Source organism: Chaetodon trifascialis, chromosome 17 (assembly GCF_039877785.1).
Source record: "Chaetodon trifascialis isolate fChaTrf1 chromosome 17, fChaTrf1.hap1, whole genome shotgun sequence".
Lineage (NCBI taxonomy): Eukaryota > Metazoa > Chordata > Actinopteri > Chaetodontiformes > Chaetodontidae > Chaetodon > Chaetodon trifascialis.
The window spans coordinates 201,008-222,052 of NC_092072.1; the positions used below are offsets into that span (position 1 = coordinate 201,008).

At 45.9% G+C, this 21,045-nt stretch overlaps 4 protein-coding genes across 8 annotated transcripts; 2 read left to right on the top strand and 2 right to left on the bottom strand.

The window, feature by feature from the left end:
- Positions 1-1,161: 1,161 nt before the first annotated feature.
- Positions 1,162-6,344, bottom strand: LOC139345718 (zinc finger protein 665-like). Of its 2 annotated transcripts, XM_070984516.1 has the most exons (4): positions 6,169-6,344; positions 4,861-5,058; positions 4,624-4,684; positions 1,162-3,774 (listed from the first exon to the last, which is right to left on the bottom strand). In XM_070984516.1, exons 2-4 carry the CDS (start codon positions 4,870-4,872, stop codon positions 1,592-1,594), a joined length of 2,256 nt encoding a protein of 751 aa, XP_070840617.1. In that variant the 5' UTR covers positions 4,873-5,058; positions 6,169-6,344; the 3' UTR covers positions 1,162-1,591. The 2 variants fall into 2 exon arrangements, with proteins under 2 accessions (XP_070840617.1, XP_070840616.1); XM_070984515.1 differs by lacking the exon at positions 4,624-4,684.
- Positions 6,345-7,448: 1,104 nt separating this feature from the next.
- On the top strand, positions 7,449-8,977 carry LOC139346055 (uncharacterized). The gene is made up of 4 exons (XM_070984958.1): positions 7,449-7,566; positions 8,432-8,501; positions 8,628-8,689; positions 8,852-8,977. Exons 1-4 carry the CDS (start codon positions 7,465-7,467, stop codon positions 8,975-8,977), a joined length of 360 nt encoding a protein of 119 aa, XP_070841059.1. The 5' UTR covers positions 7,449-7,464.
- A 676-nt stretch (positions 8,978-9,653) lies between these two features.
- On the top strand, positions 9,654-15,592 carry jtb (jumping translocation breakpoint). 4 transcript variants are annotated; one of them, XM_070984567.1, is made up of 6 exons: positions 9,654-11,174; positions 11,246-11,504; positions 13,835-13,875; positions 14,000-14,085; positions 14,204-14,283; positions 14,970-15,592. In XM_070984567.1, exons 2-6 carry the CDS (start codon positions 11,416-11,418, stop codon positions 15,124-15,126), a joined length of 453 nt encoding a protein of 150 aa, XP_070840668.1. In that variant the 5' UTR covers positions 9,654-11,174; positions 11,246-11,415; the 3' UTR covers positions 15,127-15,592. The 4 variants fall into 4 exon arrangements, with proteins under 4 accessions (XP_070840668.1, XP_070840670.1, XP_070840669.1 ...); XM_070984569.1 differs by having other exon boundaries at positions 9,663-9,759; XM_070984568.1 differs by having other exon boundaries at positions 9,679-9,739.
- Positions 15,593-16,142: 550 nt separating this feature from the next.
- On the bottom strand, positions 16,143-20,970 carry glmp (glycosylated lysosomal membrane protein). Its single transcript, XM_070984547.1, has 7 exons — positions 20,825-20,970; positions 20,021-20,188; positions 19,225-19,323; positions 18,167-18,331; positions 17,755-17,976; positions 16,809-17,071; positions 16,143-16,728 (listed from the first exon to the last, which is right to left on the bottom strand). Exons 1-7 carry the CDS (start codon positions 20,936-20,938, stop codon positions 16,554-16,556), a joined length of 1,206 nt encoding a protein of 401 aa, XP_070840648.1. The 5' UTR covers positions 20,939-20,970; the 3' UTR covers positions 16,143-16,553.
- Positions 20,971-21,045: the final 75 nt, after the last annotated feature.

Genomic DNA, 21,045 nt, shown 5'->3' on the forward strand with positions numbered 1-21,045 from the left:
AACAAACAAACATGAAACAAACATGAATAAACAAACATGAACAAACATGAAACAAACATGAACAAACATGAAACAAACATGAACAAACAAACATGAACAAAAAAACATGAAACAAACATGAAACAAACATTAACAAACAAACAAACATGAAACAAACATGAACAAACAAACAAACATGAAACAAACATGAATAAACAAACATGAACAAACAAACATGAAACAAACATGAACAAACAAACATGAACAAAAAACATGAAACAAACAAACATTAACAAACATGAAACAAACATGAATAAACAAACATGAACAAACAAACATGAAACAAACATGAATAAACAAACATGAACAAACATGAAACAAACATGAACAAACATGAAACAAACATGAACAAAAAAACATGAAACAAACATGAAACAAACATTAATAAACAAACATGAACAAAAAAACATGAAACAAACATGAATAAACAAACATGAACAAACAAGAAACAAACATGAACAAACATGAAACAAACATGAACAAACAAACATGACCAACAAACAAACATGAATAAACAAACATGAACAAACATGAAACAAACATGAATAAACAAACATGAACAAACATGAACAAACAAACATGAAACAAACATGAATAAACAAACATAAACAAACAAGAAACAAACATGAACAAACATGAAACAAACATGAACAAACAAACATGACCAACAAACAAACATGAATAAACAAATGAACAAACATCTGTGTGTGTCACGTATCAGCAGTGTGACAGCGATGCTGTTGGACGTCTGCAGCTAAACATTGGCATCCTGAAGCGGCTGTTTATTTGTCCTGAACAAACCTCATTCCTCCTGTGAACAGACGATCTGAATCAGCCAATCAGCGAGCGACAGCTCGATGAGCTGACGAATGAACGGACAGTTTTAGGAAACAATTCAGGTCAGTTCAAAACATGCGTTCCTTTGGACAAATTGAGAGGAACCTGCCTGCGGCCACTCTGACCTACTAACATGGCCGCTACAGTGAACACAGAACCTCAGGTGTGTCCAGACAGCTGGTCTGGGGTCAGTCTGTGATCTGTCCTGCTGAACTGCAGCTGGAGACCAGCACTCGTTTTAAGAGTCATCACAAGGACAGCAAAAGAGACCTGCACCAATCAGTGGACGGAGAGAAAAATGATCAGCAGCTATTTTAATGATTGATTAGTTGTTGACATAATTATTCAAACACAAAAAGCAAAAATACTCGCATTCTGAATCAAACATGAAATGTGTTTTCTGCTTTTCTTTGTCTTCTGTGAGAAGCTCTGATGGCTGTTTATCAATATCATCTGACACTTTATGGACTAAACAGGTAATCAATGAATCCAGCAAACACTCATTAGAATGATCAGACGTTTGATTGATGCTGAGCTGCAGCCATTAAAAAAAGTCATTGGAGTTTCTTCTATTGTTGTCGGTGACACCACAGACACCTGTTTGAACACACTTTAAACCAAGTGTACACGTGCCCTCTTTCAAACAGGTGTGCAGCTCTGATGTGACAGTACGTGCTGTGTAGGTATATATGATTTGCTGTCGGACGGTTTGCACTCAGGGCCTGAATGAAGTTCTGTGGGCCATCAGCTGACTCGTGGCTTCTTCCTGCCGATCCTCCATCAGATCTGGGCCGATGGCGGCGTCACTTCGCGCCTCCTGTAATGGTGCCGTTCTAGCGGCGGCGTGTTGCGTCATGTGCCGCTTCATGTTGGATACCTGCGTGAAGCTTTTACCGCAGACTGAGCAAACGAACGGTTTCTCCCGGGTGTCGCCGGCGTGCTGAGCCATGTGTCGCTTCAGGTTTCCTCCTTGTGTGAATCTGATGCCGCACACGGGGCAGCCGAACGGTTTCTCTCCTGAATGAGTTCGCAGGTGTTTCTTCAGAGCGCCGCTCGCAGTGAAGCCTTTGCCACAGACGGAGCAGCCGAATGGTTTCTCCCCTGTGTGAATCCTCATGTGAGCCTTCAGATTGTGCTTGTGATTGAACCTGTTCCCACACTGACGGCAGCCAAACGGTTTCTCGCCCGGTTCTACCTCTGAGTTCTCCTCAGTCTGGCTTTCATCGAGCTCCGACTGCTCGCTGCCACACTTGTGTCGTCTGAACCCCGAAAGCCAAGTGAATTTTTTATCACAAATAGTGCAGCTGAACTGTTTCTCTCCTGTGTGAACAGCCATGTGTTGAGTCATGTGAACCTTCTGTGTAAAACCTTTACCACAAAACGGGCAACTGAACGGCCGCTCGCCGGTGTGAAGCCTCTCGTGCGTCTTGAGATTCACCATTCGGCCAAATCTTTTCCCACACTGCGAGCAATGGAAGGGTTTCTCCCCAGTGTGACTGGTCATGTGGCCCAGCAGTGACCTCTTGCAGCCGAACGTTTTCCCACAGTCGGAGCAGTTGAACGGTCTCTCTCCTGTATGAATCCTCACATGAGTCTGCAGATGTTCCTTGCGGCCAAATATTTTCCCACATTCAGAGCAGCTAAATGATTTCTTGGCAGAGTTACATCCTGTATCAACCTTCACAGAGTTTAAACCTAACTGGGCTTCACTGGTCTGCATCCAATCATCATCACTGATGTCCACCTTAAATCCAGAGGAGCCTTCTGTCTTATGATCAGCATCAGGTCTATCTGGATCTGAGTTCCTGGCTGGTTCTGGTCCTCCACAGTCCTCCCCATCAGCCTCAGCTTCTGTCTCTTCAGCTTGTCTCTGATGAAGCTGTGAGGACTGAGGTTCCTCTTCATCTTCTTCTTCACTCTTCACAGGGGCCGGACTGAATGTGAACTTGGTAATATCGGCCTCCTCCAGCCCTCCAAGCTGCTCTCCTTCCTCACTGGTGCACAGTTCATGAAGCTGCGACGGATCACCGCCACACTTGTGTCTTTTGAGCTGATAAAGCCACGTGAACCTTTTGTCACAGACGCTGCAGCTGAATCTGTTCTCCTTCGTGTGGACGGACATGTGTTGCGTCAGATGTCCTCCGTGTTTGAAACTCTTAGCACAGACCGAGCAGCTGAACGGTCTCTCTCCTGTGTGGATTCTCATGTGTATGTTCAGGTTGTCCTTTCGGCCAAAGACCTTTCCACACTCGGAGCAGCTGAACGATTTCTCACCGGACTCCGGCTCTCGGCTCTCCTCGCTTTGACTCTGATGAAGCTGTGACGACTCACAAACGCACTGATGACTTTTCAGCTGAGTGTACCACGTGAACCTTTCATCACAGAAACGGCAGCTGAATCGTTTCTCTCCTGTGTGGACGGACATGTGGTACGTCAGATTTACCTTTTGCGTAAAGCTTTTGCCACAGAAGGAGCAGCTGAACGGTTTCTCTCCTGTGTGAGTTCTCAGGTGTATCTTCAGGTGTGGGCTGCGGCCAAATATCTTTCCGCACTCAGGGCAGCTGTAGGTTTTCTTGCCAGTTTTACGTCTCTTATCACTTACAGGGACTTCGATAATTTTCAGTGACTTTAAAACGGACTGAGGCTCTGTGGCCTCTGTCCAATCATCACCGCTGTCTTCAGTCTTAAGTTCTGAAGAGTCTGAGGTCTTGTTGTTCGTATCAGATTGTAAAAGTCCCATGTTTAAGTTCCAGACTGATTCTGACTGACCGGTCCACAGTTCCTCCTGTTCCTCTTTAACGTGCAGCAGCTCTGGCGAGTCCTCCTGGTCCAGACTGGATCTCCACTCCTGCTGCCCGGCGGGGTCCTCTTTTTTACCTCCCAACAGCTGCTGGACGTCTGCAGGAAACAGGAAACACACACAGAGAGATGAGTCCAACTTAAGACCCACTAGAATCTCCTCATGACCACGAACAACCACCACAACCATCCCCAGTTTGAGAGGTGACATTTCTCTTTGCCTAAACTGGTGGAAGGAACTTCTAAGGACCTTTAAATTCTGCTAAAGGTCCACAAAAACCTCCTTTATGACTCTGAGCATGTCCTCAATGACCAATATAACTTCCAAAAAAGGCTTGTACAACCTTTTCAACCTCCAACCTCCAACAAGAAAAGTAGCACCAACACCCACAATCTTCCTGAACGACCACTAAAACTACCCTTAAACCACCTGAAGAAGAACTCCCAGGACCTAAACTTCAAAACAAAGATCACAGATTGCTAGAACTTCCACAGTCATGACTCTTTGACGAAGCCGAAGAAATGTTACATCAGGGCGGGAAACCTGCAGCCTTCAGATCGTATCGAGCCCACGAGAACACTTGATTGGGCCTATGAGCCAAATCACAAATAAAAAAATGGCTCAGTTAGTTTGTGAGGACAAAGAGTCCTTACAGCAACAAACACAGTTCAAGCACAGGACAAACTACGACTGACAGCAGTTCATTTCAAAACTGACTCTGACTGACCCCAACCAAGAAAACCAGCTGCGAGTAGCATCATCATCATCATCATCATCATCATCATGACTGCCATCTGACATCTGACCCCATCACAGAGGTTGGTGCGATAATCATCTAGTATGGCCCTCGAAGGAACAGCAACAGGCAACCGTGAGTGTGGAGCTCTGCACAGCGAGTGAAGTCCATCACAGCAACAATCAGATCAGCTGAGCGTCATGTTTCTCACCAGCAAACCACCTGAAGACCCCGGGAACCTCCTTCAGGTTCTCCAAATGCCCTACAGACAGCTGACACACAAAGCAAATGGACAGAAGTTCATGAATTCGTGACCGCTCGCTCATCCTCTCATGAGCATTTTAGACTCCTCCAATAAACCAGGTTCTCTTGAACTTTTAGGCTATCGAACGTTCCCCAATTTTGCTCTCAAAAACATGTGAAATAAACACATCGGTGCGGTTCCTACCTGAACCTTCATCTTCCTCACTCTTCACAGGAATGGCAGCGACCGTGAACTTGGTGATGTCAACCTCCTCCAGCCTTCGAAGCTGCTCTCCCTCCTCTTCCGCTTTGATGTGGGGGGTTTCTGGGTCCTCCTGGTCCTCACTTGGGTTCCCCCCCTCAGAGAGAACCTTGTCTTTACTCATCAGCAGCTGCTGGACGTCTGAGGACAGAGGACAGTAAACACAAACATCAAGTGTCTGAAAATAAATCCTCGTCTCAGTTCTGAAAACACTGTAATGGACCACACAGAGAACCTCAGAGAACCTCGCAAAGGATCACACTGACAGCTAGAAGCTCCCACAGTACAGCTGGAACCGTGTGGAGGTCAGGGAGAACCTCATCGACCATCACCAAAGCATCCTGCTGTTTTTTCTTCCTGCACTGACGCTTCAATTGAAGTGTTTTCTTCTTCAACATCTATTCTTGTATGTCTCTTCATTTTTGTTCTCTTCTTCTTTCTTTATCTTCGTCATGTGACTGTGAGCGTTAGCAAGGCGGAGGCTAACAGCTGCACTGAATGGAGGTCTGTGGGTGAGGGCTCACATTCATGACACTTTTTTCACACTATATGCTGAGATTTCTCTCGTTCACTGTCTGCTGCCAATGACGACGTCACTCTGAACCGTCGTCATCTTCACCGGAGTCTTTGGTCAGGACTGTCAATCAAACCTCTTCTCTGTTTCTGTGCAGTTTAAATCAGCAGGAAATGATCTTCTGACGAGGTTAGACGATGCAAACCGTGAAGGGACATAAACTAAGACTTCGCCTGCTTCCTGTCTCCTTTTCATTTATTATTCAGATTTATTTTTATGTGCATTGAATGAATGAATGAAATAAATTAGGAATTACTTAATCAATTATCACCAATGAAAATTAGTTTTTTCTTATTAATTCACTGTTTAATACATGAAAAGAACAAACAACCTATCATTTCTATCGATTGTGATTAAAAAATATTTATCTTAAATACTTTCTGTTCATATTTACGTGTCTGTGCATTCACTGCTCAATAAATAATGTTATTTATTTATTTGATTTTCTCGTTACCATGGTGACACACTGAGGTTAAAGGTGAGCTTCTTCGTGAGGGCGGCTCATCAAAGCCATCAGTATGCTAAGCTAACGTTAGCTCCGGGACCACAGTAAATAATTAGCATTAAAGGCGAATGAAAGCTGGAAACGTCCCGCTGACAAACTGAATTATCTGACTGAACGCAGCTAACGTTAGCTTAGCAACATTAGCAGCGCAGCGAGCCAACAGAAAACAAACCTGCTGTTCTCCGGCTCATTTCCGGTTTCAAAGCCACGTCCGGCGGTTCGCGCTGTCGGTCCATCTCTGCTCGTTCACTCCCGTCAGCGGTGACGGTTCTTCTGCCGTTATTTAGCTTCAGCTAACGGGTTCCTCTGCTAACACACCCCCGCGTCAAACCTGCTCACACATCAATTATTGCTTCCGGGGACACTTTTCAAAATAAAACTTATGACTGGGACTCCGTAGCCTTACGCCCTGCGTCACATGCGTGGCCTCGTCACTGCTTTAATCCCCAGATTAAACCTACAGGAGGCCCGATTGTAACTTCAAACAGATGATTTCTAATTTATTTCATCATTGATTTGTGAAGCTATTTTCCTGCTTGTTCTGCCTGCAGATAATCAATAACTTTTCAGTGACTGCTGATCACTTTTCAAAGGCACCATTCAAACACTGAGACAATTGAATTCTGTTCATTCTCAGTCTTTTTACTTCAGGATTCATCTCAAAAATGCATAATTTTCATCATTTAATAGACTTTGAACCTGAATCAGGCTCATCAGTCTCAGGTTCTGAAGGTTTATCACAAGGAACTGGTCTTAATGTCCATTTGGATCTCAGTCCCTGGCTGGTCCCAGTCCTCCACAGTCCCCTCCTTCAGCTTCTGTCTCCATCTGTTCAGTTTGCGTGTGACGAAGGACAAAGGTTTGTGTTCTGGTCCAGACAGGGCCTCTGGTCCTGCTGCTCAGGGGGGTCCACAGACAACCTGTCAGCAGCTGTTGAAGTGAAGCGATCCAAAGGGGGTCTAGAGGACATAAACGTCTCAGTGAGGTTTCTGGAGGCGAACCCGCAGGACACTAAAAGCCATCAGTGAGTTTAAATGTTCACTTTAATTCTAATGAAAGTCTTGATGGACATTCGCCTGGTTCTCCGTCAATCCACCGACCCTCAGAGCGGACTCACGATCCCTGACCCACTGATGACATCATCCAGATGTTTCATTCCCATCAGCTGGACGTGAGACCGCTTGTCAGATTATTGCTGCGAGGATGAAAAATCTTTGACAGACAAACTTCTTCTTCTGTGGTCTCAAAGTGAACTTTGGTAACCTGCTCATTGGAGGAGATTAGTGTGATGTCATCGTCTGGTCATGTGACTCTTAAACCAGACTAAGAGGATTATTGTTTCGTGCTTCAGCTGCTGTTTTTATTCACACAGAAGAAGAGAAGAGAGAGAGGGCGGTGGAGCGAGATAACCAGATGATTGATTGATTGATTGATTGATTGATTGATTGATTGATTGATTGATTGACAGATGAAGCTGAACCTGTGTACGATGTTTCTGCTGCTGATCTGCCGTCAGCAGAGAGTCGACTGCCGTCTGCCTGACTTCACACCTGCAGCACCTCTGCAGCAGGTAGGACAGGTGCGTGCTGGGACACGCTGTGTTCTTATGTTGTTACTGTGTTGCATTCACTGACCAGCCGTAAAAGAGCACAGTGCTCGGAATAAGAACTACGACAATAATAATCAGTGTGCAGTCCGTGACGCGTTTCTAAGAGAAATGACTTTTCCGATTCGTCAAACTTTAGTCGCTGCCTCTGAATGTTTCGTGAATGACTGAACACGTCTCAGGATCCTTATTAATCTAATCTAATCTAATCTAATCTAATTAACAATGTTTCCTTGTTATCTTCTCAGAAAATGCAATCGTCTCCTCCAACATGTATTTATTTATAGTCCAACAGTCCAAAGCTCCACATTACTACAAACACATTCAGATCATTGAGATCACTGAGAGGAAAAGCAGCCAATCAAACATCTGAGATCAAACATCAATGACTCCACAGCGAAAAGGAGCAATTTAGACCAAAACATCAGATTTCATAAACTCTTCATGTGTTTGTGAGTAAAAATCTGAATAAAAGTAATGATTAAAGTAGATGCGGAAGAGGAGAGAGTGGCAGTACCTCAAATGTGTACTGAAGTACAGTACCTGAATAAATATATTAGTCACATTCCAGCAGTGAATGTGCTCCACATCATGGATCTGAGCCAGGTGTCCTCAGGGGACCGAACATGGAACCCTGCGGGACACCATGTGGGACACCGTGCAAGACACTGTGCGGGACACCGTGCAGGACACCGCTGTACCTGTACAAGCAGAATAGTGTGTTTGAATGTGAGGATGAGGATGTGAGGAAGGAGTCAGGGGACAGGAGCAGGTGCTTGTAAGTTCAGGTGTTCAGCATTTGTTGCTGAATTGTTCCTGTTTTTGTCAGAGTGAAGTTTCAGCGAACTCTGAGTGGAACAACATCACCTCTGTGAAGAAGGACGGACCCAATGGACCACCTGGACCCAATGGACCACCTGGACCCAATGGACCACCTGGACCCAATGGACCACCTGGACTCAATGGACCACCTGGACCCAATGGACCACCTGGACTCAATGGACCACCTGGACCCAATGGACCACCTGGACCCAATCGACTACCTGGACTCTGTCGACGGCTGAAGAGACGCAGAGTCACTGTCCTGGTAAAAGCTCACATGTCCAGCAGAGAGCAGGTCCAATGAATAATAGGACACCAGAGACTCGTCCAATTCATGAAGAGTTCATTTAACAAGGAGGGCTGAAGACAACTTATACTGTCTGACTGACTGTGTCTGTCTCTCTGTCTCTGCCTCTGTCTCTTTCAGTGTAACCTAGAGAAGTTCTGTTCTCAGGGGCGGGGTCGAGGGCGGAGTCAGAAGGTTCAGTCTGGCCAGGTGTGTCCCTGTCCACGGGGCTCCAGGTGTTCCCATTTCTTCATCCACAGTCTGTGAACTGAAGGCGTGTCAGTGTTCATCCTCGCCTTGCTGTTCAGTCAATAAACCTTGTGATTGTGTCTTTGGACGGGGACGCTGAGGACATCAGAATCAGAATCAGAGAAGCCTTTATTGCCAAGTACGATTTTACACATACCAGGAATTTGCTTTGGTGAAGTTGGTGCATGACACGACTAGTAAAATTAAGATATTAAAGTAGTAAAAATATCCATCCATCCATTTTCTATACCACCTATCCCTTTCGGGGTTGCGGGGGTGGCCGAGCCTATCCCAGCCGTCAACGGGCGAGAGGCGGGGTCCATGTCAGAATGAGAAGAGCAACGGCCACACGGCGGCGCTGCAGACACACTGCATTGAGTTTTTCCTGCCTGTCCACCAGAGCAAGGCTGTACACAGGAAACAACTAAAGAACAGGAAGTGACGCATTTTGCCCTTCAAAGTAAAACTTGTCTTGTTTGAGACGTAGCAGCCAGCACAAAACCAGTGATATGAAATACACCATATGATAAGCACCAGCACATATTTCACTCGTAAGTGTGTGTTCACCATTACCTGATAATGCAGACAGAGCACGAATAGTAAATGGCCTCAGGTGTTTGTTTTTTTTTTTTTAAATAAAAAACCACGTTTTTATAAAATCTGAGGAGGTACTGCTCTTATTTTGAAAAGTCTTATATCGGACGCGTTCCCCCTGTCGGTTGACGCTAAAACTCAACGTACCGTCATAGGCCGCGGACAAATCCGGTGGCAGTCGGTGGAGTAAGTCGATAATCGTAACGGTCAGTTTGTGAGTCTCTGTCGGCCTTTAATGGCTTTCCCCTCTTCTCTGTTCCCGCGGTGATTTTAAAATGGCGCCTGTTTATGGTGAGTGTTCAGATCAGGAGCTAAGCTAGCTAACATGAAGTTAGTACGGACCTGTACACAGCTAGCTACAGCGTTAGCAGGCTAACTGCTAGCATGAGCAGGCAAACAGCCTTAATCATTTCTCAGCGAGACGTCACACATTTTATTTTTAGACAATATTTTACGTGAAATCGTTCATCTGTCAGACATCAGTTATCGTGTGTGTCGTCATTCTGTGAGGTAAATCACGTGATTAGCTCGTTAGCTTTGTTTTGGGTCTGCAGCGTTTGAAACAAAGAGTTTAAAACAAGGGCAATAATTAACTTTTGGACACGTGTAACAAAAAATAACTGAGCTCTAGTTTCCAGTAATCAATCAGTAATCTACGTGTTTCACGGCGTTCATTTATTTTTAACACTTGAATCCAAATGTGATTCATTTCTTCCAGAGTTTCAGACTGAAGGCGAAGCTGTGAAACATCAGTGCCATCAATGATAAATTGATTCCGTGTTTACAAGCTTTTGAATGAACAATCACATATTAAGAAAGCCATCCCTTCATTAGTCACACACAGATCAGAGTTACAGATGAGGAAACTGCACACGCATTGTGAAATTCGTTTCTCCGCATTTAACCCGTCCTGGTCGTCCTTCCTCCGCGGCGGACGGAGCGGTGGGCTGCCGGCCGACCGGCCGACCGGCGGCCGGGGACCCGCTTCTCTCTGTGCCCACTGGTCATGTTTTTAATGGGGGTTTAATTAATTAGTAGGTAATTAATAACACGCTGATTGGTTTTTGAAGGATAATATTAAGCCAGTATGTTGAGTAATAAAAGATTTTGACAGAGTTCAGCTGCAGTCATCAGGGATGATTGATTAAGTCTAGTCAGCTGATCGATCACCTGTTAGATCACAGGCCACAGGTCAGCAGCTAGCTTTAGCTTTAGCTCCTCTAGACGTCCTGAGCCGTCGTCTAACAGCAGCTCGTCTCGACCAATGTGCAGTCAGTATTTGTGGCTGAGAAGCTTCGCTCGCGCTCATGCAGGGTTCAGGTGACAGGTGCCTGACGACAGCTGATGGTATCAGACAGCTGATTGTGTTTGTGATGTAACGAACTAGTTTTCAGAGTGGAAGAGTTCGCTGCCGAACATTCGTTATGAACTGAATCTTTGTGTTCTGGGCGAGCGAAGATGAGCGAAGGTGTCAGCCTGAAACTGACAGTTTTCGTTCTTTTCCGATCAAGAAAATCAGATGAGAAAAGGATCATCGGATCAATGATGCAGTCGTCACTTTAAACCTGGAAAGATGTCGTTGTTACTATCCATCGAATTTCCTCTTGCGGGACAAATAAAGGTATTGAATTGAACTGACACGCCAATGATGATCAGAACCAATCAAACTGATTGATCTGTTGTATCTTTCAGGTTTCAGCAGCCTGGAGCCCTAAAACATTCGGGTCACTCGGATCACCATGTGAATAGAAACCAGCTGTAGTCAGACAGCAAACACGTCCTGAACCAGTCAGTAACTGGTCTGTCACCAGTATCAGAGTGTCAGGGTGGCTGCGGCGTCGTCCTGGTGGAGGGGCCGGCTGATGGAGAGCGACTGTCGGATCCCCGTGGCCTGCTGTCGGCCTCGAGTCCTCGTCCTCCACGCTCTGTTTTGGGGCCTCGTGTCCCTCAGGTCAGTCTGAACGGGGGGGGGGGGGGGTCGGGGCTCCTTTATGTGGATCTTGTGGTCTTTCAGTGGATCCTGCAGCTTGTGGGTCCTTTGAGTGGTTTTAAAGCTCATTGTGGTCTGTTGGTGGTGACCATCACTCATCTTTCTCCTCAGAAACTATTCCAGCTTCTTTCCAAAGAGGTCGGAAATCTCAACCATGAGTTGACAAAAACAATGCACTGATTGGCCAGAGGGTGGCGCTAAAACAGCAAGCTTTACATTTTGGACTGTAGCTTTTGAAGGTCTGGGAGACAAAATTTCTTATTACTGTGAATTCTGGGCGTCCAGACAAATGGATCAGCATCCGCCACCCTCATTTGATCCTGGACAGATTTTCCACCGACAGATTTTGAGCGATCGGGTTCGCAGCGTGTCCGCTGTGAGCCTGAAGCCGAAGCCTGATTGGCTCGAGCCTGAAAACCTTCAGACTCGTCGAATGTGGCCAGATGTCTTCGAGCTTTGCTGTGCAGTCACGAGGCGGCGCCATGAATGCCAAATGTTTATATGTCATGATCGGTTTTCAACTTCGTCGACGCGTAAAACCATCGATTGATCTGATTGATTAAAGTGGCTGCGGTCTGTTAAGATATTTCACATTCCAAACTTATAAAGAAGAAAAATCACTGGTCTGTCCCGCAGAACCTGAACCAGCAGGTGCTTCCACTCAGGTGTTAAGCAGGTAACATCCAGTCCTGCTCTGTGCAGGTGTAAAGGTCCTGATCAGACTGAGCTGATTCTGTCTGGAGGTGGACATGGAGAAGACGTGTCTCCATCATCCAAACACTGACCGTGTTCAGGGTGTGTCTGAAGCTGGTCTTAGTCCAGTTGGTTCACCACCTTCAGTCTTTGGATACCTGGTGTCCGATGCCTGGACTGAAACCATGAGTCCACAGTGACATTCGGGGTCTGGCCGTCGTGACTCGGGTTCAGGTGGTGTCTTTACCTGACGCTGTAAGAAGGTGCAGACACCCAGAGTTGTAGGCGTTGGTTCCTCAGGTGTTCTACTGGCCCACCGTGTGCTGGTCTGTGTTCACGTTAGAGTTGGGCGGTATCCAAACTCTGATACCGGCAAACTTTCCCCACGTTTTCCCGGGGTATACGGTATAACCACGACTAATTAAAAATCACTTTGCAGGGCAGCGTGACATGCGTGCAGTTCAGTGCTCACGCTAAGAAGCACCAGTCCTAGCTTGTAGCATATCAGACTGGCGGGGAGAAACTCAGCTAAAAGCCTCCACCAAACACTGCCACTCAAACGAAACATGATTCATACCCCACGAAATCAAACGCGCATGTAACGAAAACACAAAAATAAAAGTCACATCACCACTTCACGCAAACCTCAAAAGCTCGGTATCATATGAAAGCAGAGTCTGATGATGATGAAGATGTCTGCCTCCTCACTGTGCGACGGAAACTGGGCGAGCTAGCAGCCAAAGAGCAGCAGAAACACCTTTGCTGAGTCGTACAGTACGTCTTACCTTTGCTGTTTTGAGGTCAGAAGTTACATTCAGCCTGAAAACACGCTGCTAATGTCTCCTCCTATGACTCTGCGTTAGTTTGACATCAATCGCGAAGGTCCTGCTTGTTTCCATAAAGAGGAGGGGGTTTCTAGAGTGGGGGGAGCGCTCTTCATGCAGTAACCTATCTCTGGGTTACTTCCTGCTGGATCCTCATTGGTGTTTCTATGGTGAATGTGGGCGGGTCGCTGAGCTGTTGACCGGCGTAACCACAGTTAGTTTCAGCGCTGCGTCTCACAGAGGACTCTGCTGAGCAGCCCCAAGTCTGATTTCACTCTTTTATTTGCATTTCGTCCTTTTATGAGAGCAAAGAACAGCAAGCAGAAAAAGGCTGAAAGTGTTTTCAACAGAGGAGTTTCTCCGTGTGTTTGGACGAGATGACGGTCCTCCGCCCAGATGAGCGCCTGCACATACCTGTGTTAAAACATGTGTACGACTGCTCGGGTTCATTTTTGTAGCGTCACCTTTTTCTCGAGTAAAAATTCAACCAGATACATTGAACGGAGTGGACTTCATTTTTGTTATGACGATGCTGCACTTCTGTTTGGCCCCTATAGACCGATATGCACAGCATGGTTTTAATGACGCTAATGAAACTGATACCGTTGCTATTTTTAGATACCGCGGGATACCTTATTACCGGATTACCGCCCAACCCTTGTTCACACTCTGATTGATCTTCTGATTGGATCACAGCAATGATGAGATCCAATCAGAAGATGCTGACGGACCTGAAGCGTGTTGGACTCACAGAAAGCTTTTGTTGTGTTTCAGAGTGTTTGGAGCTGCTCTGCTGAGCGACGAGAAGACTTCAGGTACAACACCATCATACCTTCAAACAGCAGCAGCAAAGCCTGCTGGGAAAATGATGTCTGAATGTGTAGATACTGCTGCTGCTTCCTCCTCAGCCTGACCTCTGACCCTCTTCTCCTCCTGCAGCAGTCAAACCGGTGGTCGCCCCCTGCTGGCTGCTGGAGGAGTTTGTGGTGACCACAGAGTGTTTGCAGTGTAACGCCTTCCAGACGGTAAGTGTGGAAATCAAGAATGAAGGACTTCAAAACATTTAAAGACCTGGTCCTTGAACGCCTGGAGAGTTTTGACAACAGCGCCGTGTTTGTGTCGGTGATGTTTGTTGTGTTTCAGAGGTCGTGGTCGGCCTGTGCACTGACGGGATACGTGGAACGAGTCAACTGCACCAGATCGAACAGAGACGAGCACAAGAGGTCCGAACCGGGGAGGCGGTGACGCCCTAAGCGAACTAAAACCTGCACCAGTCTGTCAGTGTAGCACTGCACACGGCTAACACAAAGCTAACGTCCTGATAAAGCTATTTAAAAGCTAAGTCTGTGATAGACCGTTAGCTTTAAAAAGCTAACCTGGTAAAGCTCAATGCAAAAACAAAATGGAGATGGAACAGCCGGGAGGTGCTTCTGTCCTTTACGTTAGGTTTTTCAAAACGGACACAAACCTGCAGGAGATGATACATTTTAGCTAATTAGCGTTACTTTTTAGTTTTTTTAAGATAGGACTTAATTGATCCCACACTGGTGAAATGTAGTCGTTATGAAAAGCAAGCAGTGGCATGAAGGGTCAAAAAAGAATCAACGTGTACCTGAACATTTGTCCAGATTCTAAAAAAAACTGTAAATGCCAACACGACAAAGACGGAGCTGCTGTAACAAGCTGCCGTGTCGTGCTGTTATTCAGTCTAAAGGGAAGCGTGTGTTTACTGTCATGGCTGACGACAACAATCGATGAATCAATCAACAGATTCATTGATTATTGTTGATAATGAAGAGAATTACCTGACAATGAAAAAACAGCTGTTTGAGCTGAAGTCAACGTGCAACCAGGAAGTAGAAAAATTGCCCTCCCGTACTTAACCCCCCCCCCCCCTTGTTGCCCCCAGCTGTCGCTCTGCTGTGATGGAGGAACATCTCTTCTGGAAGTTCGAGGCGGCCATGTTGGCTCTGACGGCTCTCTTCGGCGTCTTGGTCGTCGTCCGTCAACGCTGGCTCGACCGTCTCGCCTCTGAGAAAGTCCGCCGCCAGATCGAGTCCATATAGGACACCAGAGACAGAGACTAGGACCCGGACCGGGACCAGGACAGTGTTTTAACAGGACGGCAGAGTGATGTGAGACACTGAGGACACATTGAGGTCCATCAGGGATCAGGACTGAAGACAAACCTGCAGTGAACTGGACTGTTTGTTGTTTTCATCCTCAACTTTATTTAAACTGGGTTTAGAAACATGACGGCGTCCAGCAGGTGTTTCTGATCGAACTCTGAAGACCTCGACGTGAGCTAAAGGCCAGGACGAGGAAGCTTCTGGAACGAGTCCTCGTGTTTGGACATGTTTGACTGCGATGCCGGAGGGGTTCGGGTCTGAGAGTTCATCCTGCTCTTTGTGTTGTCGACCAGTGAAAACCACGTATCTCCATTTTGTTTCCTTCTATCAGCTGAACTTTTTAACTGAAACGTTTCATTGACTGTAAGAAATGAGATTAAACATTAACTCTTACATTTCTTCTGTCAGGACTTGAATTTACTGTGATGGAACTTGTTTTTGGAAACTGTCAGAACTGGACCTGAGACCTGGTTCTGGTTTAAATCGCATCAGATGAATCTCCGCCACCTGATTGGTTGACCTCAACGCTTGCTGGGCTCTGATTGGTCCTTCCTTCAGAGTTTAAAGTGAAAAATGGAAAACAAAATTTTCTCCACAGAATCATTTTGTGAATAAATCTGAGGCCCTGCTATCATCATCTAATCTCTGATTGGTCAGAACGTTTCAGTCGCCGTCGTAAGTACGAACAGCTGTTTGCGTGAATTTATCCCGTTAACGTTACTAATGATCAAAAACTGCAACAACAGCCAAACGACAAGCAGGTGCAACAACGCAAGGCGAGAAGTCCATTCATCAGCTGACAGTGACGGGCGGGGTTTACCTGGACAGGTAACCAGTCAGACACACAGAAATACAGATGAAGATTAATTACCGTTGTATATAAGGTTGATTATTGCAGCGCCACCTTGAGTGAGTGAGCCCCCGCCCCCCCCAAACCCTCTGATCAGAGAAGAAGAAACTTCACAGCTTTGAGCTGCAATCAAACGTCTTTATAGATCGTCAATGAATCGATCACAAACCTCAAACTGACTGAATCCAAAATAAAACAAACTTTTCTGCTTGAAGAACCAGAAACAAACCGACTTCATGCTGTTTGTCTTCTGCAGCTTCCTGTTTGAAGCGTCAGCTGACGTTTGTTTACGTCTTCCGTCTGTTCCGTCTCTCTGGTCCACGTTAATGATCACAGATCAATAATTATCTGAATTATTACAATAAAACTTACTGATCTGAATTTTCTTCACTAGTAACAGAAAAACAAACTTTAAAAAATGTCTCCTGGGTCCTGATTGGCTGCAGGGTCACAGTGATGTCACCTGTCCATCAACATGATCGCCAAGTCTTTAAAAGCAAAGTCCTCATCTTTGTCAGTTGATTGGCTCGTAGGCCGTCGCTGTGGCTGCCGTCCTTTTGCGGGCACAGACGCAGACTCCGCCCAGCAGCAGGAGGATCATGGGAGTTCCCAGACCGACCGCCATCATGGTGACAACCAATGGAGAGAAGGAGTCGACGGGAGGAGAGCCGGAGCCCACCAACAGCGTCCTGTGGGAAACACATGAAGAAGAGTTAGTCGGTCGCAGCTCGACAGAATCGCTCCAAAGACACAACGGAAACAAACACACCAGCTGAGGAACTTGGTGCTGTTGTAGAACGGTTCTCCTGCCAGGCCGAAGCTCACGTTCAGTCCAAAAGTTTCTGGTTCTGCGTAGAACGCTCGGACGAGGCCGGGCGCCGCCTCCTCGCCGCTCTGTAGCCGCGGCTCGGTGTGACGGCACGGCGTGGCGTCCTCCAGCGCCGGCTGGGACCGACGGTACGCCACCGGCTTCCACTGAATGAAAACCGGAACGTCGGAGCTGCCGTTCACGGACGGAACCCACCGAGATACCTGAGAGGTCAGAGGTCAACAGGTGAGAGTGGCAGGACGAACATCACCTGACAAACAGTTAAGATGGTAACATGATTCAAGCCAATCAGAAAAGGGGACGTTCTTCGTGACTGGCTGCAGCTGAGATGATTTTAGTTTTCACATCTTAAATTACAAACCTGTTTCGTTGAGTCGACATTGATTTTCTTTTTCGTTGGCTCATTAAAGTTCTTTAACTTTCACTGATGTGATGCATCATTTTCATTTTACTGATCTAGTGATCGATCAGCCCTTCAGCAACCAATGAGGTGACGCTTTCATGTGCAGTGAGGATGCACTGATACTGTGCTCATGTACTTGTACTTCTTCTCTTCTTCTTCTCATAGAACTACTGTGATGCAGTGACTCCTCTTCACAGGCGACCTCAGGCAGGTGAAGGAGTATCAGCGCATCTCTACATTTAATAATTAATGAGTCAAATCAATCAATAATCAATCAATCACCCAAGTTACGATTCAAACGTCAAATTAAAATATTTTAGACAAAGTGTAAACAAACAAAAATAATAGATGGGACATTGACGAGTAATTGAATGGAAATAAACATTAAAACTCCTCAAACTGATTTTTAATTATCGCAAACGAGCTTCCTGGTTCTCGCGCTAATCAGACCGACAGACGGTCAATTGTTGAATTATTGATCACCTTGAATATTGAAGGTGTGAACTCGTCATCAATCGATCGATGAACCTCCACTCTGCTCAGAGGATAAGCCCCATCCCCCACCGCCTGCAGCTCCAATAGGAACCTGGATTGACTCGCCCGCGGCAACACGCCATCAAGCCACACCGTCAACTGGGAGGAGTTAGCGGTGTGGAGGAGGCGGGGCCACGACTGACCACGACCCTCCGCCTCAAACACCGACAGCTAGAAAAAAAAACAGATGATGATTAATGACCTCTATCAGGTAAGTTACTGACCAACCATTGGTCCTCTGCTGATGATGTCATCACGTGTTGGTGACATGACGGAAACAAACTGATTCAAGTTTAACTCATTTTACTGAAGCGTGTCTGATGCGTGTTGATGCATGTTGTCACCATGACGACAGACAGACCTGCAGGCAGAGCGATCCGTTGACGAAGTTTGCGGCAGATCCACAGAGCAGCGCGGTAGGACCCGACAGGTTGAAGCGAGACCAGCTGAAGTCCCGCAGCTCATACGGAGGGAAAAGGTCAGAGGTCGGATCGGCCGTGTCGTTAACGTCATTGTACTCCAACAGCTGAAACAGAGAAACATGAGAGGAGGCAATGATCACATGACCCACCCAAACGAAACCACAGCCAGTCCCTGAAAAGGCCAGAAGCAGCAGGACCGGTGAGGAACTAAAGTCACATCAGGGAACTAAAGTCACATCAGGGAACTAAAGTCACATCAGGTACTAAAATCACATCAGGGAACTAAAGTCACATCAGGTACTAAAATCACATCAGGGAACTAAAGTCACATCAGGTACTAAAATCACATCAGGGAACTAAAGTCACATCAGGTACTAAAATCACATCAGGGAACTAAAATCACATCAGGGAACTAAAATCACATCAGGGAACTAAAGTCACATCAGGGAACTAAAGTCACATCAGGGAACTAAAATCACATCAGGGAACTAAAGTCACATCAGGGAACTAAAATCACATCAGGGAACTAAAGTCACATCAGGGAACTAAAGTCACATCAGGTACTAAAATCACATCAGGGAACTAAAGTCACATCAGGTACTAAAATCACATCAGGGAACTAAAATCACATCAGGGAACTAAAATCACATCAGGGAACTAAAATCACATCAGGGAACTAAAGTCACATCAGGGAACTAAAGTCACATCAGGGAACTAAAGTCACATCAGGGAACTAAAGTCACATCAGGGAACTAAAGTCACATCAGGGAACTAAAATCACATCAGGGAACTAAAATCACATCAGGGAACTAAAGTCACATCAGGGAACTAAAGTCACATCAGGGAACCTGAATTGATCAGAATGAGTGTGTGAATATGTGTGTGAATGGATGAATGCTGACTGAATAAACGACGTCCACTGACAGTTAAAAATGAGCAGTTTCTACTGGTGAGCCGATTTAAGGTGGAATGACCGATGTCAGGTGATTTTTCTGACCCTGCTGAAGACGAGGGCAGTGCTGTACAGGATGCTGGTCTCCGGCTCCACCTGGAGGCCGCCACTGTGGCTCCGATCTGTAAACTGAGTCCAGTTCACCTGACAAAGAGGCACAGGGACATGACATCAGGTATGCAGCATATTCCCAAAACACGTGGGACCCCCACCCACCACCCCCTCTTCCAAAACACCCTGACAACCAACACATTATACAGATGAGAAGAGCAGCAGCTTTCGTGTTTGGCTGCTTCATCACAGTGACCCCTACAGTGTTGGAGAGCAATGACAGCTGTGAACAGACACTCAGCGTTTATTCAGCCCTCCTGAACAATCGAACACAACACCAACTACTCGCACATTTCTCACAAAGTCAACTAAAACTGAACATTACGGGTGTCATGACGACGCAGGTCGTGGCAGAGCTGCTGTTTTGGACCTCGTGTGCAAACACCTGCATCTGTTGGCACAGACTTTAATACTGAATGATGCAGCTTTTGTGTCTGACGTCACACAGACAGCAGCGCTGTTTGTCCTCGTGTGCAGCTGAGACAGAAGAAGAAACGTGTCTCAGGCCGTTGAACCAGCTTCTGTTTTCCGTTTCTGCTGTTGGACAACCGACCGAGGATGAAACAGAGATTCAATCAACTCAACCTGCTGATGAAACCACCATTTTATGATTCTACGAGTTCACGTTCATGACAGGAGCCACACTGAATCTAAGTCAACTTTATACGACGCGTCTGAACGTCCACGTTTGAACTCTGACCTGACGTCTCCATGATGGACAGACACACACCTTGACAGCAGAAGAAGAAGTGTTGGTGTGGACGAGCAGCAGCGTCGGTGCCCCCTGGCTGCAGAACAGGAAGTGCAGCGTGTCGTTATCTCCCACAGCTCTGACATGCAGCAGGTCACCACCGGGGGGCAGTGAGGAGGAGGAGCCGGGGTTCAACTCTACCGACAACTGAGGGCAAGAAGAAGAAACACACCATTGATTATCAGAGATCAAACACACTGACTGATTGATCAGTGGCTCAGAGAAGAAAATCTGATCACAAACTTTACAGAACAAAAACATTTTCTTAATTTGCTGTTGAAGAATTCTGAGTGAAATCATTTAATTTCAGCTGAAATAACCAGTTTACATTCATGTTTTCATCTTTCTCTGAGCCAATGAACACAAATACTCAAACATGTCGACTCATTCTGTGCATTTAATAACAATAATTATTATTATTATTTAAGAGATGATTCAATTTACTTCCACAAGTCTCATCATGAAAATAATCTGCATTAAGATCGGCAAATAAAACCATTTAAAGACATTTTTAACGCGAGGTGAAGCCGCAGAAATAAAGAAACTGAAGTGAAAATGACTTTAGAAACGTTTTCAGCTCGATTTGTCTCTTTAAAAGTCAATTATTGAAAACAGAATCTTCCGGCGGAAAACGTAAATCAAACTGTTTCTAAGATTGTTTTTACGTTTGTCTGAGACGTAAAGCTGCAGAATGTCACATTTTCCCCGAAACGCTCAAAAGGTCGCTTTCACTTCCTGTTTGTAGTTTCTTCTTCTACATTAAATTTTCTGCTGTTTTCTCACCTTCCTGTGAAAAGTTTCTCCTCCGCTCAACAAACTTTGACACAAACTGAAAACAGAAAAGAGAAAAATCAACGCAGAAGCTCCGAAACTCCGTGTCTTCACCGCGGCCGCCATCTTTGTTGTGACTGAACGGCGCCGCAGATCACATGACGCCACTTCATAAGTCAGCTGACAGCGGATAAGCCCCGCCCAGGCCGGAAGTGTATCATCAGAAGAAATGT